The sequence below is a fragment of the Abramis brama genome (genome assembly GCF_963993115.1).
Source record: "Abramis brama genome assembly, chromosome: 5".
NCBI classification, from domain to species: Eukaryota; Metazoa; Chordata; class Actinopteri; order Cypriniformes; family Leuciscidae; genus Abramis; species Abramis brama.
This window is the reverse complement of record NC_139967.1, coordinates 37,112,975-37,137,923: the sequence shown is the minus strand read 5'-3', so window position 1 is coordinate 37,137,923 and position 24,949 is coordinate 37,112,975. Positions and strand designations below refer to the sequence as shown.

The window sequence follows — 24,949 nt, the reverse complement described above, 5'->3', positions numbered from 1 at the left end:
AAAAAGTGATCTCTTACAAATTTATTTTAGGATTTGTGTTAGTTTGAAAACATTAACAGTTAGAGTTTATGCTCGTAAATGTTGAATTGGATTTGATATTTAGGTTTGTGCACAGTCTCTATCTTCTTCAAAGGATATAATAATGTCTGCCAACTACATGATATTGGCATGATTTTATAAATGAATGGTGTGGAACATATAACTAGTTTTTTATTTGTTTGGTTTTCATCTTTTACATGTTTTAATGTCTTGTTCAATTTTCTATGCAGGTTTAGTAGTTCTACAGAACAGAGTACAGCCTCCAGATTGTTAAAGAGACACCGCAGGCGTAGGAAACAGCGGCCACCGAGACTAGAACGGGTAAAGCAGCATCAACTCTTAAAATCTTCACTGTTTACTGTTTTGTGAAATATTAACAGTGTTTTCTTTTTTTAATTTCTTTTTTTATTGACAAACCTTCTCAGAGGTTCTCAGTTGTATTTGTCAGTATATAAATATAATAAACAGAAAATGTATGCACTCTGTTACTTAACTGTCATAGTGCCAATTCAGGTTACTTGTATATTCAAGAATGTAATATCATTACATTATATTGTCATTTGCTGCCTCAAATTGATTTTATTTATGGTGTTATTTTAGGCATCATCATTCAGCAGTGTGACTGACTCCACAATGTCACTCAACATCATCACTGTTACTCTCAACATGGGTGAGTTCAATGTGTAACAATGTTTGGTATTTCAAAAATAATTATGCGTCTTAGTTTTTATCTAAAACTTTTCATAATGTAATAAAATATACATAGACTAGCTGTATCTAGCATGGATTTTATGTAATTTTCTCGCTCTGTCTCTACAAGATAAATATAATTTCTTGGGCATCAGTATTGTTGGTCAGAGTAATGAGAGGGGAGATGGAGGCATCTACATCGGCTCCATTATGAAGGGAGGAGCTGTGGCGGCGGATGGGCGAATAGAGCCTGGAGACATGTTGCTGCAGGTGCTGCACTTTCTCTCCATTTATCTGTTCATTCTGATGTTTGTCATTTTGATGTTCATTATAAAGTCTCTTTCCATCTGCAGGTGAATGATATAAACTTTGAGAACATGAGTAATGATGATGCTGTGAAGGTGCTAAGAGACATTGTACACAAACCTGGGTGCGTCTTACAAACGTCTCTTGAGTTATGTCCTAAATGTTTTGTGGTATAACATCACGTTTAAACATTGCATTGAGTTTGTTTATGTGTGTTTGGCTGCAGACCCATCATCCTGACTGTGGCTAAGTGCTGGGACCCTTCACCTCAGGGATACTTCACACTGCCCCGCAGTGAGTAACTCTGAATTATAAAAGTATTGATTGAGATGTAAAGAGGTTGAGAGATCTAAACTTGATTGATGATTGAGAGATCTAAACTTCTTTCTTGAACTAAACTTTACTTCTGTTATTTTTAGATGAGCCGATCCGACCCATTGACCCTGCTGTGTGGGTAACTCACTCTGTGGCCATGAGTGGTGGAGCATACCCTCCTTACCCTCCCAGCACCATCACTTCCAGCTCATCTGTTACAGAGACTGATAGTAATCCCTTGTCTTTCACTCTCTTTCTCACTTTTTCTCTAAATCCTTATCTTTAATATCCATTACATCAACCACTTCTTTCTTTGACCTATGAAAGTCGTTGACTGCGTTTACAAACACACAATAAAATAATACCCAAATAAACACCCCTTATTGTGAAAGAGCTGTTTAAGACACAAAAGCGGTGTTTGTGTTTACATGCACTAGTCAAGTCACCTTTATTTATATAGCGCTTTATACAATAGATTGTTTCAAAGCAGCTTTACAGTGATAACAGGAAAGTGATGCATTTCGGCTGTTGTTCAGCTAAAGTCAGTTCAGTGTTGATTCAGTTGTTAGCTGTGTTAGCTATTGTAGTTTTCAATTAAAAGCTATACATCCAAGTGCAACACTGGTGGTGGTTGAGGAGAGATCCCCTGATATGATTGTAAAGCACATACAGTGAGGAAAATAAGTATTTGAACACCCTGCTATTTTGCAAGTTCTCCCACTTAGAAATCATGGAGGGGTCTGAAATTGTCATCGTAGGTGCATGTCCACTGTGAGAGACATAATCTAAAAAAAAAAATCCAGAAATCACAATGTATGATTTTTTAACTATTTATTTGTATGATACAGCTGCAAATAAGTATTTGAACACCTGAGAAAATCAATGTTAATATTTGGTACAGTAGCCTTTGTTTGCAATTACAGAGGTCAAACGTTTCCTGTAGTTTTTCACCAGGTTTGCACACACTGCAGGAGGGATTTTGGCCCACTCCTCCACACAGATCTTCTCTAGATCAGTCAGGTTTCTGGGCTGTCGCTGAGAAACACGGAGTTTGAGCTCCCTCCAAAGATTCTCTATTGGGTTTAGGTCTGGAGACTGGCTAGGCCACGCCAGAACCTTGATATGCTTCTTACAGAGCCACTCCTTGGTTATCCTGGCTGTGTGCTTCGGGTCATTGTCATGTTGGAAGACCCAGCCTCGACCCATCTTCAATGCTCTAACTGAGGGAAGGAGGTTGTTCCCCAAAATCTCGCAATACATGGCCCCGGTCATCCTCTCCTTAATACAGTGCAGTCGCCCTGTCCCATGTGCAGAAAAACACCCCCAAAGCATGATGCTACCACCCCCATGCTTCACAGTAGGGATGGTGTTCTTGGGATGGTACTCATCATTCTTCCTCCTCCAAACACGTTTAGTGGAATTATGACCAAAAAGTTCTATTTTGGTCTCATCTGACCACATGACTTTCTCCCATGACTCCTCTGGATCATCCAAATGGTCATTGGCAAACTTAAGACGGGCCTTGACATGTGCTGGTTTAAGCAGGGGAACCTTCCGTGCCATGCATGATTTCAAACCATGACGTCTTAGTGTATTACCAACAGTAACCTTGGAAACGGTGGTCCCAGCTCTTTTCAGGTCATTGACCAGCTCCTCCCGTGTAGTTCTGGGCTGATTTCTCACCTTTCTTAGGATCATTGAGACCCCACGAGGTGAGATCTTGCATGGAGCCCCAGTCCGAGGGAGATTGACAGTCATGTTTAGCTTCTTCCATTTTCTAATGATTGCTCCAACAGTGGACCTTTTTTCACCAAGCTGCTTGGCAATTTCCCCGTAGCCCTTTCCAGCCTTGTGGAGGAGTACAATTTTGTCTCTAGTGTCTTTGGACAGCTCTTTGGTCTTGGCCATGTTAGTAGTTGGATTCTTACTGATTGTATGGGGTGGACAGGTGTCTTTATGCAGCTAACAACCTCAAACAGGTGCATCTAATTTAGGATAATAAATGGAGTGGAGGTGGACAATTTAAAGGCAGACTAACAGGTCTTTGAGGGTCAGAATTCTAGCTGATAGACAGGTGTTCAAATACTTATTTGCAGCTGTATCATACAAATAAATAGTTAAAAAATCATACATTGTGATTTCTGGATTTGTTTTTTTAGATTATGTCTCTCACAGTGGACATGCACCTACGATGACAATTTCAGACCCCTCCATGATTTCTAAGTGGGAGAACTTGCAAAATAGCAGGGTGTTCAAATACTTATTTTCCTCACTGTATACAAATCACAGTTAGCTAAAAATTTATTAATTTAAATAATGTAATAATTTAAGGCAGAAACAATGAGCTCATTGAAGTAAAGAATACTTGTTTGTTAACAAATGATTATGACAAAATTGTAGCATTGGTGCATGTTGATTTAGAGTTAGCGTCATCTGAAGTCTTTGCGGGAGTTGCCGCCGTCTCTTCACTGGTGTTGGGGCATCTGAAGTCTTCATAATAGGCTGGATCCAAACTGGAGCTGACATACTCTCTAGTTACCTCAGGATGGGCATCCCGAGATAAAACACAGAAGCAAATAGAATATAATTAGCGTAGCTGCTGTTCATAACATTAAGCAAGGATAATCATGAGCATTTGATCTGATATAACTGGATTATAAGGTTATGAGATGCATTAAATGAATGGTAGGCTAAAGTGATGCGTCTTTAATCTACATTTAAACTGGGAGATCGAATCTGAGCCCTAATCCAGAGTTTAGGAGCCAAATGTGAAAACGCTCTCCCACCTTTAGTGGATTTAGATATCCTAGGTACTACCAGAAGCCCAGAGTTTTTTTTAACTTAAAGAGCCTGATGGATTGTAAGGCGATAGAAGATCAGTTAAATACACAGGAGCTAAGCCATTTAGGGCCTTATAGGTCAGTAGCAATACTTTGTAATTGATACGTAACTTAACAAGTAACCAGTGTAGAGATGATAAAATTGGTGTTATTTGATCATATTTTCTTGACCTGGTAAGAACTCTTGCAGCTGCATTTTGTATTAATTGTAGCTTGTTTATTGAGGATGAAGGACAACCAGCTAGTAATGCATTACAGTAATCTTGTCTAGAGGTCATGAATGCATGAACTAGCTTTTCTGCATCAGAAACAGATAGCATGTTCAGGAGTCTGTTTTTGTAACATATGAAATATGATTTTCGAAAGACAAGTTGCTGTCTCTCGCCTGCTGCTTTTGCTCGCTCGAACACTTTTATTTTTAGCAGTCGAGGGGCGGGACTTACTGTTTTAATAACCTCAAATGTCATTGGTTACTTCCCATTTTCCGGAAGTCAGTTGTGATTGGACGCCTGTCCAATGACCCGTAATTCACTTGACTTCAGACATGATATTTGTTTTATTTATTTATATTAATGTGTAATGTGATTTAATGCATTGGTAATATAGAATAGATTCTTACCAGATACTTTATTAACAGAAAGTCATTCTAGTGATTGCGTTGTGTTGTTTAGAGATATTTACTGACTGTAATGATGCATTCCCATGGTTATTAGCATTGTAAATCTACCAAAATTCTTATACATTTTTACATTTTATATTTATAACACTATGATTTATGATTATGATTTATGACAAATATGATTATTTGTGTTATTGGCATTAAAATATCTAAAAGAAATTGAAGAAAAATGGGAATGCAAAGTCAAATTTGCTGTAGTTCACCACTACATTACCACTATACTCCCATTCACCACTATTAACGTTTACCCAACCAAAATTATATTGGATCTGAGAACCTCAGAAATGTAAAAAGTGTCCATTAAATAGTTGTATATATAACAAGGACTTTGGATGAAAGATAAATTACTTGTTTATATCAATAAGCAAGATTTTTTGTGTAAGCTTTTCATTATCATCCTATGTATTACTATTATGTCAATTTTGAGTGGTTCATTATATTTTCTATTAAATGTAAAAGGGGTTTTGGCAGCATGAATGCATTTTTTTATTTTTTTATTTTTTGATATTTTATGTTCAGATGGGGTGTAATCATTCATGCTGTGTACTGTACTTGCCTCATACTTTCTCTTATTAGGTTATTCGCTTACAAAAAGTTAGATGATTAAGATCACTATATAATGTTGTAATATCTACTTTGCTGGGTTTAAGCTGGGTTTAATAATTTGCTGGGTTTAATTTTGTTCCTCTGTATTCTGTAGCAAATTCTGAAAAGGCATTTGTAAGCTACAATTAATGCTGTGTACTGTATCTTAACTTGAGAAGCCAGAACCCCTTTTACGTTTAATAGAAAATATAATGAACCATTTATATTACGTAAAAATTTATACGAATTTTGGTAGATTTACAATGCTAATAACCATGGAAATGCGTCATTACAGTCTGTAAATATCTCTTAACAACACAATGCAATCACTAGTAAGACTTGCTGTTAATAAAGTATCTGGTAAGAATCTATTCTATATTAACAATGCATTAAATCACATTACACATTAATATAAATAAATAAAACAAATTAAGTGATGTCTCATGTCTGAAGTCAAGGACAGGCGTCCAATGACATTGTAACCAATGACATTTGAGGTTATTAAAACAGTAAGTCCCACCCCTCGACTCCCAAAAATAAAAGTGTTCGAGCGAGCAAAAGCAGCAGGCGAGAGGAGATCAAGTGCGAGAGCGTGGGGAATGATCATGCACGCGGTTTGAATGAGCTCGCAAGTTCCCGTTTCCTCGTGTGTAGATCTGTTATCCTCTCGCGAATGTCATTTACTGCGCGCGCCAGCATCAGTTGTGCGCTCCGTTAATTTTGTCATTGATTTTCCGCCATACTCCCAGGTCGTGAAGGATGAAGTAACAGTACATCCTTCTAAATGCAAATTGTATTCTTAGAGATTCTGTGTACATGATTTTGGTCCAATGAGACAGTTAAACTCAGTCTTAGCTGAATTTAATAGAAGAAAATTACAGGTCATCAAATATTTTATATCTTTAATACTGTACACTCTGTCAACTTAGATCATTTAGAGATTTCATCTGGTCGTGATGAAATATATAACTGAGTATCATCGGCATAATAGAGGATACTAATTCCATTTTTTCTTATAATATAACCATGTGGCAGCATATATATTGAAAATAGCAGAGGGCCTAACACAGATCCTTGCCGCACTCCATAATTAACTGACATTATCTTAGATTTTTCCCCATTTAAATAGACAAAATGGAAACAGTCTGATAGGCACAATCTAAACCACCTTAAAGGTGCTCTAAATGATGTTGGGTGACGTCACTTCTTGTTGACGTTTAAAGTATTGTCAAACAAAACAGAGGCTAGCTCCTCCCTCCCTCCTCCTCATCCACGCACTAACCCTCCAAACCACACCCCAAATCCTTCTTGTCGGTTATTGGCTGGAACAGTTTGTTATGTTTCGTGGTGAGGGTTAGCCCAGTTTGTTTTTCTTGCCGTTTGTGGAGCCTGGGGTGTCTACAGAGACCGCGTTTTTTTTACAGTGTGTTCAGGGGACAAGCAGCTAGCGGATGGTGAGGAGATGTTTGCTGTATACGTGACAAAAAAATGTTTTGACCTAAAAAATGTGTGACATCGCTCAAGCACCTAATCTCTGTCCCTGAATACCAGTGTAATTTTGTAGTCGATCTATAGTGTCGAACGCTCACCAAGATCAAGTAAAACTAATATTAAGATACAGCCTTAGTCAGAAGCTAGAAGTAAATAATTTGTAATTTTAATGAGCGCAGTGCTGTCTGTGCTATGACGGGGCCTGAATCCAGTTTAAAAATTTTCATACATATCATTATTTTGCAAAAAAGAGCACAACTGAGCAGACACAACTTTTGCTAGTATTTTAGTCATAAATGGAAGATTTGAAATGGGTCTGTAATTTGCTAATTAATTTGGAACAAATTGTGATTTCTTTAATGAGAGGCTTAGTAACTGCCAGCTTGAATGATCTTGGAACATGACCTAGAGATAAAGACGAGTTAATAATATTGAGAAGAGGCTCTTCTGCTACAGGTAACAACTCTTTCAGTAATTTAGTGGGTATTGGATCTGATAGAAAATTTTGTTAGTTTAGATGCAATGATAAGTTTATTTAGCTCTTCCTGTCCTAGTTGTAAAGCACTGCAATTGTTCTTGAGGGGCGATAATTGAGGCTGAAACATTAGACGCTGTCAAAGGTAGTACATATTTCTGATGCTTTCGATTTTCTTTGTGAAGAAATTCATAAAGACATTACTACTAAACTGTAATGGAATCATTTGTTCAGGTGATGTCTGTTTATTGTTAATCTAGCCACTGTACTAAATAAAACATTTTTTGTTTTGGTTATTTTCTATTAGTTTGCGGAGATGCTCGGCCCTGGATGCTTTTAGAGCCTTTTTATAACAGAAGTGCTGTCTTTCCACGCGATTCTAAAGACCTTTTAATGAGTTTGTTTCTCAATTACGCAATAATTAAATTACGCTCTTGATTACTAGTTTCTCTCTTGATAGCGTGTGTAGCACTGTTGTACCATGGTGCATTACTTTTCTTTCTAACCCATTTTAATCTGATCGGTACAACAGTTTCTAATGTACTAGAGTTTTTCCACTTTTATTGTGACCTTTTAATTAAATTATTCAATTAAATGGGCTGTTTTTGCTGTTGTGCCTTTAAGACATGTTTGAAAACACCTCATCGTCTGTAAAATGAGCAACCGCAATTTGCTGCGCTAATTCCTGGGCTGCAGGTTTATCATATCTTTACGTAGCTACTAGAGATCAGCTCTAACGTCACCTGAATCCACTATTAAAAATAAATCATCAACCCGCCACCCACACAAATCTCTGTTTTTCTCTGATTTAGATATCTGCACCTGATCACATTACTCGTCACGTTACAGATGTCCTAATTCTCAGTGTTAATGGTGATATGGTATCATATTACCCTGAAGTAGGCAGCTTTTAAACATTTATTTAAAGTAAAAATTCTTTGGCAAAATTGCATTTGTTTAATAACCTAAACACAGGCTTTACTCCCTTCAAACTTAAATTGGAATGTCACTGTTTCGTCACTGCAACTTCCCGAACATACACACAATAAATTAAACATGTTTATCCCAAGCAAAGGCTGGATATAGGCTGTTATTAGTTTGTCCTATACATACACAGCCATGCTTCACAGCTGTGGTTAACTACTTCGGTAACGCTTTACAATAAGGTTACAATAATGAACTGCACTTATACAGCATTTATTAATCTTTGTTAATGTTAATTTCAACATTTACTAATCCTTTATTAAAATCGTGTTAGTTAATGCACTGAACTAACATGAACAAACAATGAACAGCTTTATTTTTATTAACTAACATTAACACAGATTTACAAATACAGTAACACATGTATTGCTCATGGTTTGTTCATGTTAGTTAATGCATTAACTAATGTTAACTAATGAACCTTATTGTAAAGTGTTACCACTACTTCACTAAAATACTCCCACAATGTACTTTTCTTTCCTTCCTTTTGTTTGGTCTTTAATTCTACTTTTTTAAATTCCTCTCTGAACTGTTTTGCCCCCATTGCTGCAACCCCGCAACTGTGTAGCTTAGAGTCTGCAAATAAGTGCCTGATGAAAAGTTAAGCTTCAATCATGTTAATATTCCATTATGTTGGAAAACACAATTAAGCTTGTGGATTTTTAGTTAAAGCAGTTTAAAGCTGATCTTTTGTAGGTTTTTTTCCCCCTTAGTTTTATATAATGACGTCTAGGTGCTCTAGGCATATGTTTTCCTTGATTGTTTTTTCTTTTTTTTTTGAAGAGAAATACGCTGTTGTTGAAAACAAAATTAAAAGTGTGACTCACATTCGTTGCATTTTACTGTAAAATGAGAGTTCCGTGTCAACAAATTATAATGATTTTTCTCATCCACCGGCGACCCAACAAATCTCATTTTAACATCATGAAAACCACAGATTTCAGAATTAGTTGTTTTTGCTGCTTAGTTTTAATAAATGGTCTTTGTGGACTGCAGAGGAAATTTTTAAAAGATCTAATTAGTTTTCATATCCCTTTTAAATCTCCATTTTCACCATGTTGTCTCCTATTACAGTCAGAATCTAGAAGGATGTGGCATCACTTCTCAGCCTTTACAATCTTTATCTTTTCCTGTAGGGTTTGATGAGTTCTCGCTCTCCTTGCATTCTGATATGACGTCGATTGCTAAAGCCATGGCCTCTCCTGACTCTGGCCTGGAAGTCAGAGACAGGATGTGGCTAAAGATCACCATCCCGAATGCATTCCTGGGTGAGTCTAACCAAAGACCAAGAGAGGGAGATTTATAATTACATATACATTTATGCATTTAGCAGATACTTTAATCCAAAGTGGTTTACAAATGAGAAATAAAAGAAATAAGAGATTTAGGAGTAAGTAACATGAGAAGTTGTGTTATGTTATGTTATGTTATGTTATGTTATGTTATGTTGATACAATTTTCCAAGACTGTTCAAAGGTGTACAGGCAAGAATACAAATGAAAGTAAGAAACAATGAAAGTATAGAGAAAATTATTATTATTAATTTATGTATAGAAGGTTGCCTGAGGAAATGAGACTTTAGGTAATATGAGCAGACAAGGAGAATATTAGCTCATTTAGCTCATGCTTAATCAAATAGAAAGTGGAATTTGTGTCATATATATATATAGTGTGTGTGTGTATATGTACATGTATATGTATAATGTATGTATCATATATACATATAGCTAAAATGTGTCCAAACCCAAAGATCTACACCCTACGTTTTTGTCCAACAAGCTTTTAAATTAAAAACATTCTTTATTTATTTATTCTTACTTTGCTCTGTGTTTCTGAATTGACAGGATTTAAGAAAAATGACCAGACACAAAATTTTGTAGTGTTTGCTGAATCTTTTGAGAGCTTTTTAGAGTCAAAAATCAGGTAGTAATTATCAATTTGGACCAAATGCAGGATATTTTCTTTGACATTGTTCTCTTACGAGAGGTTGCTTACGCTACGGGTAAAGTCATCTTTTCTTGAGATCTGAAGCCAAAAATTATCCTTAATTTTGTATTTATTGTCAACGCAGTGCGGCAGCCAGCAGACCATAGCAGGCTGTATCAGCGTGCTCATTGGCTGACCTACACAACTGCAGCAGCCTACCGGTGAGCCCTGCGTGACGTCGCGCCCTCCACGCGTCACAGCCGGCCAGAATGGGTGCGGCTTAGCGTATATAAGGAAGAGCTCAACAGGCTGAACTCTGATTTTCATTTCTTCAGCGAAGCTCTTTGCATCGCTGGATCTTGAGAGCCGCCGCCGTCGAAACAAGCGACCAGCAAGCCCAGGAAGCGCCTGAGGAAGCCGGCCATCTTTGCCGTCTTCAGCCATCCCTGCCTGCTACGCCATCTGGCGACATATCCTTTTCCTGCCTTGATGCTCGAGCTCAGCCGCACGCCGTCCTCGGGAACAGCCTGCGCGAAGCTCCACCCAGCGTCCAGCTCAGCCTCAGCCTCCTCTCGCGCCCTGTTCTTCGCACAATATGTTCCCCGTCCAAAGCCACCGGGACATCGTGTGTAAAACGGCCAGCCATCGCTGTCTGCGAGCCGCCGTATTCGAGCACCGAGAGCGCGCGCACCACGCCCCCGCGCCTCCGAATCAGGTTCTCGAGCCCGCGGAATGCGGCAATCGGAACCCGGAGGCCATTTTGCCCCTAACCGTACATGCAAAAGCATGGGAAGCTATTCCAGGCGCGTCAGAATGGGTGCTGAGCACAGTAAAGCAGGGCTATTCGTTGTAGCTCGCTCGCTATCCCCCGTGCTTTCAAGCACGAACCAAGATTAGAGTGAATGGGGAAGTAGCACACCTACTTCGTGCAGAAATAGCGAAGCTTCTGTGCAAAGGTGCCATAGAACCAGTACCTCCTTCTCTGAGCGAGTCAGGCTTTTACAGCCGTTACTTCCTCGTGCCCAAGAAGGACGGAGCTCTCAGACCGATTTTAGATCTTAGATATTTGAACAAAGCTCTTATGAAAAGACCGTTCAAAATGCTCACAACCAGACAGATCCTCGCGCAGATTCGCCCGGGAGACTGGTTTATTACTCTCGATCTGAAAGATGCTTACTTTCAGATTCAGATAGTACCCCGTCACAGGCCATTCTTGAGATTCGCCTTCAACGGTCAGGTATATCGATACACTGTCCTGCCGTTCGGCCTGTCTTTAGCACCCCGTACATCAGGGTGGGAATTATACCGCGGCCACGCGGCCATGGCCTCCGTTGCCCTACACTTTGGCCTTCATGCCCCGTGAAAAAAAAAATCATCGTACGGCCACAGTGGCCTGTGTGCCCTGGCCCTGTCCAAGTTCCACCCAAGTAGTCTCTGAACTTCAATTAGTTTGTGGATTCGCGCAGGTGCAGTGTCATAATCACATCGATGATCTCACGCATCAAAACAGCAGTGCAAGAAGCATGTAACGTCAGCACCAACAGAAGAACGACACTGTTGTCGACACTGGTGCATAGATATATACACTAGATTTCGCCTTGGCTACGGCATTCGTTCATGAACTGCCGTAGCCAAGGCGAAATCTATATGTCTATCTATGCACCAGTCTGCGCACACGTCACACAGCAGGAAGCGCGCGCGCCCTCAGATCACTTGGACGTCGCTGTGTTACAAGAGGTAAAAACGATATAAATACTGTTCGTTTTCTCACACAAACTGCTCGTTTTGTGTCTTAGGCCATCAATGTGTACTTACGATGGGGAATTGTTTAATTTGGACGATGGGGAATTGTTTTAATTTGGACTCTGTGGATGCTCTTTGAGACCGTGACCATAGACCTGCATTATATGACTGACAGACAAGAACGGTTTGACCTAAAAATATCAAAATCTATTTGCTAGTAAGTTAGATAAGTGCCCTTTTCAGAAAAGGGCCCTATGCAAGGTTCCAGAGGTAACTGCGTTGGCGCACTGAAGCGTTTTTTTTTTTAATAGTTCAAAGTTACTATAAGATTTAATGTTATTACCTTGACAAACTATAACTTAACGTTACATCATTAAAAAGATATAAGACTCACGTTTCAGTATTTGACCACTATTGTATTCTGAGAAATCTATATTGACAGTTATGTCTTAATTTGTGTCAGGAGTTATGAAATGCAAAAATGAGTCGATACCTTTAATATGAATTATGAGCGTCAGACGCTCCCATTCATAAAAAACTCCTGTGCTGTCGTCATGAAAGCGATTCACAAAACAACGTCCCTCACGGCTTTTAGCTCAAAAGTGTGCAGATTTGGAGAAATATTGATATATTCTCAGTTTACATCAGATTTCTATTGACAGGAATAATATTTTATTTAATTTATAGCCAAATGCATCGATGTAATCATTATGAGCGCTGTATACTGATGTGCTGTGTTTTCAATTCATACCAGCAGCCTGAGGGCGCTCTACTGAACATTATAGTCCATATTTGAAACACATGAAGAAGAGCGTTCGACAATGCAGGAAATTATTAATTTATTGGCATTTGTGTTGTTTCTGAATGCTTTTATTGGCATTTGTGTTGTTTCTGAATGCTTTATTGGCATTTGTGGTATTTCTGAATGCTTTTATTGGCATTTATGTTGTTTCTATTGTTGTGTGAGGGTGTATACCTTCTGGATGTAATGGCGCTCTCTCTCTCTCTCATTAAAAAATGTTTTTTTTTTATTAAAAAAGTCATAATCCATGTCTTATTCCAAATTAGGATGTTATGGTATCAATCTGAATGGGAAAACCATCGAATTGTACGATGGCCTTTGTGCCCTGTCATATGGCCTTGGTGCCCCTAAAAAAAAAAAAAAGGTGGAGGCCAAATGGCCTTGCCCCTAAAATTACATAATTCCCACCCTGCCGTACATTCACGAAGTGCATGGACACGGCTCTCGCTCCCCTGAGATGTCAGGGCATGCGGATTTTGAACTATCTGGACGATTGGCTGATTCTAGCACAGTCAGAGGAAGAACTTATTTCTCACAGAACAGTGCTTCTCAGCCACCTGGAAAGCCTGGGTCTCATGGTCAACTGGACCAAGAGCTCATTACTGCCCAGTCAGTCAGCCTCTTTTCTGGGTTTAGAACTGGACTCTGTGGCAATGACGGCCCGGCTGTCGACACAGCGCGTGCGCCGTGTTCAACGCCTGGCCGCATCTTTCCAGATGGGCAGCGCCGCACCTCTAAAAACATTTCAGAGGATGCTGGGCTGTATGGCATCAGCTGCAGTAGTGCTTCAGCTGGGTCTACTGCGTATGTGCCCGCTGCAACGCTGGTTGAACGCTCGAGTGCCTCACCGAGCCTGGGCGTCCGGCGGCATACGAATCAGAGTGACTCAGAGCTGCGTTTCAGCACTGAGACCCTGGTTAGCGGCCGACTGGTACCAGCAGGGAGTGACAATGGGAGCCGTCTCGCACTGAAAAGTTATCTCGACAGACGCCTCCAACTTAGGTTGTGGCGCTCTTTTCGAGGGCAGACCGGTCTTTGGCCTGTGGTCAGACCAGGAGAAATGCCTCCATATAAACTGTTTGGAGATGATAACGGTCGAGAACGCGCTCAAACGTTTCCTCCCACACATACTGGGCCACCATGTTCTAGTCCGTTCGGACAACATGTCCGTGGTGTCCTACGTGAACCACCAGGGCGGTGTCAGATCCAGGAATCTCTGCAAACTGACAGAACGCCTTCTCGTGTGGGCTCATCACTCGTTGCGCTCGCTGAGAGCCGCGCACGTACCAGGCCACAAGAATGTCGGCCCAGACAGACTGTCCAGAGACAACATTCCCCCGGGAGAATGGTCTCTGCACCCTCAGACAGTCCAGTCACTGTGGCGCCTTATTCGGCAAAGCGGAAGTCGACCTTTTTGCGTCAAAAGACAACGCTCATTGCCCGAGATTCCTCTCGAAGAGCGAGGACGCGCTGGCCCAAACCTGGCTCAGCTGCCCGCTGTACGCTTTCCCTCCGATCTCACTGTTACCACAGGTAATAAAGAAGATCAGGGAAACGCGCCACTCAGTGCTCCTCATAGCCCCGCGATGGGAGAACCAAACCTGGTTCCCAGAGCTGGTGAGGCTGTCGCACGTAGCCCCATGGCCGATCCCGGTGAGGAAAGACCTTCTCTCCCAAGCCGGTGGATCAATTTGGCATCCCCATCCAGAGCACTGGTCTCTGCATGCGTGGATAATCAACGGATACCCGTTGCTTTGCCAGAGGGGGTCGTGAACCGCAGTCTAGAGCTCCTTCTACGAGAAGACTCTACGTGTCTAAATGGTCAGTATTCTCCAAATGGTGCGCTACAAAGAGCCTGGTTCCACGCACGTGTGGGGTTTCGTGGGTGCTTTCCTTTCTTCAAGAGCTGTTGGACAAGGGCAGGTCCCCTTCCACGCTCAAAGTGTACGTTGCGGCTATTGCAGCGTTCGCAGAGTCGACGCGCAGCCGTGCGATAGGAAGGAACAAGCTCATCATCCGCTTCCTTAGAGGAGCCAGGAGGATGAACCCCCCGCGGCCCCCCTCGGTTCCTATTTGGGATCTTTCTTTGGTCCTAGAGGCCCTGAAAGCGTTTCCCTTTGAACCGTTAGAATCCGTGGATCTGAAATACCTCTCGCTCAAGACCGTTTTTCTGATAGCTCTGTCTTCAGTAAAACGTGGGGGGGGGATCTGTTAGCCCCGCATGTCTCGAGTTCGGACCAAATGACTCATGAGTCAAATGAGTCATCCTCAAACCGAGACATGGTTACGTCCCCAAGGCGATTGGCACTCCCTTCACAGATCATCTCCCTATCGGCTCTGCCAGCATCCGATAGCGAGGACAGTGATAACCTCCTATGCCCCATCAGGGCGCTGAGAGTTTACATCACGCGCTCCGCCGCCTTCAGGCGTTCTGAGCAGCTCTTTGTTTCGTTTGGCGGGCGCACCAAGGGTCTCGCCGCCTCAAAACATAGCCTATCCAGATGGATAGTGGACGCTATCGCAGCAGCTTATGCGTCAAAACACCTGCAGTGCCCTATGGGCATCAGAGCCCATTCCACGAGAGGCATGGCTTCATCGTGGGCTTGGTCCAGCGGGATTTCTATCCACGACATTTGTATGGCGGCAGGCTGGGCCTCCCCCTCTACATTCGTGAGGTTTTATAACCTGGAAGTTCCCGCCTTGCAGGCTAAACTTTTATCAGTCTAAGTGATGTGTATGTTCTGCCCAGTTGTCATGTGCAGGCTACTTCACGTACTACTAGCTCTTCTGGTTGAGCTGCACTAGGGATGAGATTCTCTATACATAGACCGGCGGAGCCGCTCTGTATTTCCAAGTCATATGCTTGTGCACTTGCACTGGCCCGCGTTGCTGGCCACCTATTCTCCATACAGCTGCATAAGAGGGTGATACTCTCTATACAGTGGAGCCGCTCTATTTTTTTTCCCTATGATGTGCTTATGTACTTGGGCTGGCCCGCGCTGCTGGCCGCCTTTCTCCACATGTTTATACATAGACCGGCAGAGCCGCTCTGTATTCTTATGAAGTGCTTATTACATGTGCTGGCCCGCGTTGCTGGCCGCCTGTTCCCGCATGTTGTGTTCCCTGGGCTTCCCCGGGACTCATGCAGTGGATGCTCGGCGCGCACGGCGTTGACAAGGGGTTCCCGTAGCGTAAGCAACTTACGCAATACGAGAGAACCTCTCGTAAGAGAACGTACTTGGTTACCTAACGTAACCTCGGTTCTCTCTAGAAGAGGGAACGAGTATTGTGCAACCTGCTGTGTTCGCGCCACGAGCTTATTCGCTTCAGTCAATGAAAACCAGAGTTCAGCCTGTTGAGCCCTTCCTTATAAACGCTAAGCCGCACCCATTCTGGCGGGCTGTGACGCGTGGAGGGCGCGATGTCACGCAGGGCTCACCGGTAGGCTGCTGCAGTTGCCGCAGTATGGTCTGCTGGCTGCCGCACTGCGTTGACAATAAATACAAAATTAAGGATAATTTTTGGCTTCAGATCTCGAGAAAAGATAACTTTACCCGTAGCGTAAGCAACTTACGCAATACTCGTTCCCTCTTCTAGAGAGAACCGACGTTATGTTAGGTAACCGAGTACGTTATCATTCGTTCTGTTTGTACAGGTTCTGATGTGGTAGAGTGGCTTTATCATCACATTGAGGGCTTCCAGGATAGACGAGAGGCTCGTAAATATGCCAGTAACCTCCTGAAAGCTGGTTTTATCAGACACACAGTGAACAAGATCACCTTTTCAGAGCAGTGCTACTATGTGTTTGGAGACTTCAGCGACTGTGAAAACTGTAAGTGTGATCAATGTTCGAATGGATCATATGATGTGGCATTGGTGTTGTAGCTCTTTTGTCAGACCTGCCAACCTGTAAACATTTAATGATTGTGGTTTAAGACAACGGAAGTAGAGAAGAAGAAAAAAAGTTTTTCCCAAATGTCCTCATGATAAAATTTAATGTGCATCCATTGTAAAGCTGATATTTAAAAAAACATTTATCCCTTGGGGGAATCTTTGTCACCTTTTTCACCCCTAATAAGTTTGCTTCCAGAATATGTGATTGTATTGTTTTCTGCATCGCTGATTTGCAGTTTGTTGGGAAATGACCGCATTTAAATGGAAGTTGTGCGAAAGTGTGTGAACCAAGCATTACACTATAGAGTGACCCAGGGATGATGTCAAAACCTGGAAGCAGTAGTGTAGCCACGAGGGGGCCTGGGAGGGCCTAGGACCCTCATTTACATGTCCCACCCCCCAGATTTCAAATTTTCTGTGCACAAACATCCGAAACACGTGCCCAGAGAGCTGCCTCAGACAGTACGTGAATAATCAAGTTCTCTTTGTCTTCTTGCGTGCTTGAACGGACAGATTCACACAATTTTTTTTTCAAAATGCCTGTACAGGCAAGTATCCTTGTGAAAATAGTTGGTTATATCTTAAGTGAACGTAAATAGTTGAAAAGACAACGCGTGTGTAACAGTATGTTGGATATGTGCTGCTCTTAAAGTGGCAGCAACCTAATAAACCTACTGATGTCTTTGTCCTCAATGTTAATCTAACAACAAAAGAAAATCACTCACTGCTCTTGACTTGTCGAACCCTGCTGGAGCAGCTCTAAATATTCACTGTGCTGTTAAATAAAAGATAAAATATGATAGAGCATTTATTATTTAATTTATTATTATTATTTATTTTATTATTTAAAAAAATTAAAAATAGAAGTATCGATACCACTTTTTCCAGAACGAGTCCAATACTAATACTATTATTTTCCACATACACACACACACACATGTGTGTGTGTGTGTGTGTGTCTTTGATTTTATAGTTATTTTAGAGTAAACAATATTTTATAAAATATATATTTTATATAAAAGAAAAAATGTTTAGTACAGTACATTTGATTTACAGTAAGAAACACCATGGCAGCTTTCAATTTAAATGTATGCCAGAAGTGTTTTTCTGTTAAGAATTAAAAATAAGTATAATATAATAAATATTAGTAGCCTATTATAAATCAAATATAAGTAACATATAATTAGAATAAATGTAAGTATAATAAAAATATAAATATTCGGTAACACTTTATTTTAGTGTCATTGTTACATACGTTACATGTACTTACCATAAAAGTAAATTACGCATAATTACATGCAACTAACCCTCAACCAAATCCTAATCCTACCCTAATGAAATCCTACCCTATTGTAAATACATTTTGTCAATTAATATTACTCAGTACTTAAATGTATAATTACACTGTAACAATGACACCTTAAAATAAAGTGTAACCAAATGTTCTTTAAAAATAAGTTGAGATAATGCAAATTGATGACTTTAACAAATGCATAGACAATCGATTAACAGCCTCAGATAGTTACAGTAGATCTGTCTTTAACAGTTTATACATTTTCGTAAAAAATGTATTTCTTTATGGAGAAAATGAAGTACTATGAAAATAGTTACGATTTATTTATTTTTTTCACTTGATTTAGTCTAGTTAGTTTTGTATCAAATACAATGTGATTTTCGTTGATCGAAATCTGGCAGCAACAGCACATTTCTCCACTTGGGCAAGTGATCAGCGGACAGCTTTCCCTGCGCATGAAATCCCGCATATGCCAAGCAAACCAATGAGAAAGCGGGAGAAGGATGACGATACATAATAACAGAGCATAGGCGCCAAAGCTGCTGTGGATCCGCTTACCCGAAACACTCCGTAAATGGCAATTTTGAAGAAAATTTCCATCATTTGGCAAATAAATAAATGATGGAGAGTTACATACATACTGGCAACATTTTATCTTGTAAGCTTTATGGTGCACCGCAAACAAATTAATTTATAGTAATTTATAGTGTTAATGTTAATTAGCAAGTCCACGAATGGTAAGTAATGAAAATGATTTAAATATTGTGGCCCTGTGATTTTAAAAATCTAGCTACGACACTGCCTTGAAGACTAATTTGTCACTGGCTCCCTTGAGATTTTCTCATGGGGTTTTATAATGTTTTTTTTTATTATTTTTTTTTATTAAAAAATAAAGTAAAATACTTTGTTTTAGATGACACCACTTACTACTCCTAATGTGTGACCACTAACATGGATGGGTTAAATGCAGAGGACAAATTACAAGTATGGGTTGCCATACTTAGCCTTCACGTCACTTCACTTCACTAATTTGGAAAACCCCATTATAAAACCCCATAAGAATTTGTCTTCTGAATTTTGATGTCATCCCTGTGGCACTCAAATTATTTTCCCATGGTAGGCTGGTCTGTCTTATGTTAATAGATTTTTCCTCTGTTTCTCTCTGTCCTTCTCTGCCTTTCCCCACAGATATGGCAAATCTCTCGCTAAATGACAATGATGGTTCCAGTGGAGCTTCAGACCAGGACACACTGGCACCCTTGCCTTTGCCAGGGGCCACACCCTGGCCCCTGATGCACACTTTCCCTTATCAATACCCACAAACTTACCCCAGCCAACCCCCTCCATACCATGAGCTCTCTAGCTATTGCTATGCACCAGGAAGTGCTGGCAGTCAACACAGTGAAGGTGAGAGAGAGCAAAGGATTAACTTCATTCACTTGAATATCTAGAATTAATACGTTATTATTATAATCTTGTATATTATATTGTGATGACGGGTCTAAAATGACATCATCATTACTGCGATTATGGCAGTATGTGAAGTCTTTACAAACTGTTTATGGACTTATGTTTCTTTACATTTGTTATTTATGGTTTTGTGTTTCTGTTGACTATGGTGCAGTCTATTAGGTTTATGATACAATTGTTTAATCTGGTTTATTATTCTATAACGTTCAATTATAATAAGTTTAAGATATGCTGTTTGAGTTGATTGCAGATAAGTGCACATATCAGCGGTCATCACAACGTGTCATGTCTACTGTAGTTTTCCTTTGATGTATTTTTCCCATTAACCACACAGAGACAAGTGGTAGTTATGCATTTTGTTATTTATTATTTCAAATCTGCATTTATTCCCACATTGCAAACAGTTGCCCCACATGCTGTCTACTCACCATATCCTGTTCCTGTGACTTCTTAAAGGAGCGGGCGGGACCACAGCTTCCCTTTTTCTTGTGTTGGGTTAAACCATTTCTAATAGTTTTTTTTTGTTTTTTTTATTGAATATGTATCAGATAACAATCAGATATTAAGGACAGAACAAATAGAACTTCTACAGGAATTAAATTATATCAAGTATACGTAAAGCTTCACATATAAAAATAAATAAATACAAAATACAAAAAAATACAAAAAAATAAAAATATAGCTGCGAGCAGCGATTACGGGCCCAAACCGGTGGCACCGCCACCCCGGTGCCTTTAGTTACCTAAAGGCACCGGGGTGGCGGTCCCGCCAGCTTTGGCCCTTCATCGCTGCTCGCAGCTATATTTATATATATATATATATATACACATATACATATATATATATATATATATACAAAATATTCCACAACAAATCCTTGTCCCCAAATGTAACCCCAAATGTAACGATATTCAGAACGGAACAAGAATAAAAAATAACTACAAACAAGCCAAAACGAAATAAAAAAATAAAAATACATTTAAGCTATCCATGACATGATTTATCTAGTTTTTGGACTGAAACATTCTGGTTGTTTTTAAACTCAAGCATAATTCTTAAATTGAAAACAAACAAACAAAAAAAAAAAGAATAAAATGGTTATAGTTCTGATATTTGCATAATTTTATATAGAAATAAATGGTGTATAATTGCATTTTTAGAAGATATGAGGCTTTTAGTGTGTCCTTTTTTGACATTACTTTAATCCCTCACTATAGCAAAACCGTTTGAGATTTTATTTTTAAAAATAATCAGTTAACAACATAGGCCTGCTGACTATAAAAATTACAAATATGGAGGTTTTATATATTTTATAACATATGATACAGTGAAGCAACCTCACTTGACGAGTGTCATTTCCTGAATACAATCACAGTTAAAACTGTGACATTGATTTCATACAACAGGTTAATAAACAGTTCCAGTTAAGTCACTTACATTTTAGATGCAATATTGACTGTTTTTGTTCTGTTTCAGCAGCGAAAATAGTTAAACAAAGATCACTGCAGAACCATCACGCATCACGTGTTTTCTCATAACTGAACGATTCATAATTTTTAACGAATCGGTTGACTCAAAGATTGAATGATCAATAAACATCTGTCTTAATCATGATCGACTCATTCGAACGAATCGTTTGACCGAATGAATCAATGACTCGCTGATTAAGATGGATGCCTGGCGACACCTAATGGCGGTTTAGTGTTGTTTAAAAGCATCATTCTTTCCAACGTGTGTGTGCAACATTATCAATGTCAGTGTGGACGTCTGTATTTTTCTTTCACTTTTATATTAGCGATTTAAAAGCACCCGCTCGTGTCACACGTCGATTAACCGGTGGGAAAATATCCTCAGACACATACCTAATAAATGTATATTTAAATACAATATTGGCTTACCTGGTAAAAAGTTGTATATACTATTTTGATGTCCTTTTGGACACAAGAGGGCAGTATAGCCCTATGTTTGCTTTTTTGTTTAACCAAATAGCACTAAATAGCCTGTTTTTAACTTTTTCATTCTTCTTGAATTGCAAAAACAGAATAAAATGGGTTTAGTTCTGATATTTGTATAATTTCATATAGAAATAAATGGTGTATAATTACATTTTTAGAAGATATGAGGCTTTTAGTGTTTCCATTTTGGACATTACTTTAATCCCTCGCCATAGCAAAACCGTTTGAGATATGTTTTATCCATTCACAATTTAACATCTTTAATGTATTTTCATCATGTTGAAAAAGTTTGGCGGGAATAAAATAAACCACTTAAGAGGAGTGGGTAAAAATTCAGAGGCTGATTTTGCAAAGAAATCCACATTCAAACCAAAATATCTGACTTCCTGTTGGTCAGAGCTAATGACTGTAAATTAGAAAGTTGTCCGGCTCGATGAGACCATTATACGTACTGATTTTTGTAACTGTTGGTAAAACTAACCCCCCCCACTTTTGTCAAAAGCATTTTGAAAGTGACACACTTCCTGCTGCCAGCTGGTGGCGCTATAACTTTGACTCACAATAGTTACATCCATCTGATCGGCCTCTTACCACGAACACACTGCTGAAGTTTCATCAAGTTCAGTTAATGTATGCTGAAGTTATAACACACTTCCTGTTTCATTTTTTCGCCATAAATTCGTTTCCTCGCCACGGCCAAACCGTTCGAGATATTCAAAATCCGTCCGCAATTTAGCATCCTCAATGTCTTGACTTCATGCTGACCGAGTTTGGAGGCGAATGGATGAATTCCCTAGGAGGAGTACATTAAATTCCACAGCATGTGTTTCCAAACAACGCTAAATAGCCGACTTCCTGTTGGGCTAGCGTAAAACTTAGAGCACGAAAGTTGTTTGGCCCGAGGAGATCTATGTGTGTACCGAGTTTCATATTATTACATGCAAGTGTGTTTGATTTATGGACACGTGTTCGGATCCCGTTCCAGGGGGCGCTGTCGAGCCCCCCTGCCACGCCCGGGTACCAGCTTCAGCCCGGCCCTGATGGCCGTTGGTTCTGACCTGTGTGCAAAGTTTCAAGAGTTTTCGAGCACGTTAAGGGCCCCAAAAGCCCCTGAAACCTTGAAAAACAAAAAAGCAAATCTCACCCAACAGACAAATCCCTCCCACCCCTCTCACACACATAGACAGAGAGAGAGAGAGAGAAAATTCTCCCAAAAAATCACATTCAAACCAAAATATCTGACTTCCTCTTGGTCTGAGATAATGACTGTAAATTAGAAAGTTGTCCGGCTTGATGAGAACAATATACGTACCAAGTTTTGTGATTCTAGGAAAAACTAAGCCCCCATTTTTGACTAAAGGTGGCGCTACTGAGCCATTCCACCACGCCCGTTTCTGAAACTTTGCACATGTCTACTGGCTAATAAATGTGATGTGTCTGTCGAGTTTCATGCAATTTCAAGTATGTTACGAGTCTCAAAAGCATCAAAAAAGAATATTAAAGTTTGATGTGTTGCCACGGCAACAGTATCTAAGATATCAATAATCCTTTCACAGGTCTACATCTGCCGTGTGTCTACATTGTACACATAAAGTTTGAAGCAAATCGGGTAAAAATAAGACAGTGATTTCAAAGCATTTTCAAAGTGATGTACTTCCTGCAGCCTGTTGGTGGCGCTATAACTTTGACTCATAATAGTCACATCTGTGCGATCGGCCTCTTACAACGAACACACTGCTGAAGTTTCATCAAGATCAGTTAATGTATGCAGAAGTTATAACACACTTCCTGTTTCATTTTTTCGCCATAAATTTGTTTCCTCGCCACGGCCAAACCGTTCGATATATCAAAAATCCGTCCGCAATTTAGCATCCTCATTGCCTTGACTTCATGCACACCGAGTTTGGAGGCGAATCGATGAATTCCCTAGGAGGAGTACATCAAATTCCACAGCATGTGTTTCCAAACAACCCTAAATAGCTGACTTCCTGTTTGGCTGGCGTAAAAAGTAAAATGCGTACTGATTTTTGTAACTGTGGGTAAAGGTAACCCCCCCACTTTTGTCAAAAGCATTTTGAAATTGACACACTTCCTGCTACCAGTTGGTGGGGCTATAACTTTGACTCACAATAGTCACATCCTTGTGTTCGGCCTCTTACAACGAATACACTGCTGAAGTTTCATCAAGATCAGATAATGTATGCTGAAGATATAATACACTTCCTGTGTCCCTTATTCGCCATAAATTTGTTTCCTCGCCACGGCCAAACCGTTCGAGATATCAAAAATCCGTCCGCAATTTATCATCCTCAATGTCTTGACTTCATGCTGACCGAGTTTGGAGGTGATTAGATGAATTCTCTAGGAGGAATACATCAAATTCCACAGCATGCGTTTCCAAACAACCCATAATAGCCGACTTCCTGTTGGGCAGAGCTAATAACTTAGAGTGCGGAAGTTGTTCGGCCCGATGAGATCTATATGTGTACCGAGTTTCATATTAATTCATGCAAGCGTGTTTGATATATGGACCAACTTTTCAGACCGTGTCCAAGGGGGCGCTGTTGAGCCCCCCTGCCACGCCCGGGTACCAGCTTCAGCCCGGCCCTGATGACCGTGGGTTTTGACCTGTGTGAAAAGTTTCAAGAGTTTTTAAGCAAGTTAAGGGCCCCAAAAGCCCCTGAAACCTTGAAAAACAAAGATTAAATGGAATAGACAACCCCCCCCCCCCCACACACACACACACACAGAGAGAGAGAGAAAATTCTCCAGAAAATCCACATTCAAACCAAAATATCTGACTTCCTGTTGGTCTGAGGTTATGACTGTAAATTAGAAAGTTGTCCAGCTTGATGAGAACAATACACCTACCAAGTTTTGTGATTCTAGGAAAAACTAAGCCCCCATTTTTGACTAAAGGTGGCGCTACTGAGCCATTCCACCACGCCCATTTCTGAAACTTTGCACGTCTACTGGATAATAAATGTGATGTGTCTGTCGAGTTTCATGCATTTTCAAGCATGTGAAGAGTCTCAAAAGCATCCGAAAAGAATATTAAAGTTTGATGCGTTGCCACGGCAACAGTATCTAAGATATCAAGAATCCTTTCACAGGTCTACATCTGCCGTGTATCTACATTATACACAAAGTTTTAAGCAAATCGGGTAAAAATAAGAGTGATTTCAAAGCATTTTGAAAGTGACAAACTTCCTGCTGCCAGTTGGTGGCGCTATAACTTTGACTCATAATAGTCACATCCATGTGATCGGCCTCTTACAACGAACACACTGCGGAAGTTTAATCAAGATCAGTTAATGTATGCAGAAGTTATAACACACTTCCTGTGTCCCATTATTCGCCATAAATTCATTTCCTCGTCACGACCAAACCGTTCGAGATATCAAAAATCCGTCCGCAATTTAGCATCCTCAATGTCTTGACTTCATGCACACCGAGTTTGA

The 24,949-nt window shown here is 40.1% G+C and overlaps 1 protein-coding gene across 4 annotated transcripts in view; it reads left to right on the top strand.

The window, feature by feature from the left end:
* LOC311083442 (segment polarity protein dishevelled homolog DVL-2-like) overlaps positions 1-24,949 on the top strand; it is a 250,049-nt gene that overhangs the window by 92,075 nt on the left and 133,025 nt on the right. For all 4 annotated transcript variants that reach the window (XR_014606297.1, XM_084114966.1, XM_084114965.1 and 1 more), the window contains exons 6-14: positions 270-360; positions 640-709; positions 860-999; positions 1,083-1,159; positions 1,262-1,329; positions 1,455-1,580; positions 9,541-9,672; positions 16,531-16,707; positions 19,252-19,470. Coding sequence is in view for 3 of the 4 variants with exons in the window: in XM_084114966.1 (XP_083971092.1) it covers positions 270-360; positions 640-709; positions 860-999; positions 1,083-1,159; positions 1,262-1,329; positions 1,455-1,580; positions 9,541-9,672; positions 16,531-16,707; positions 19,252-19,470 (1,100 nt within the window). In the remaining variant the exon portion in view is untranslated. The remainder of the gene's footprint in view (positions 1-269; positions 361-639; positions 710-859; positions 1,000-1,082; positions 1,160-1,261; positions 1,330-1,454; positions 1,581-9,540; positions 9,673-16,530; positions 16,708-19,251; positions 19,471-24,949) is intronic.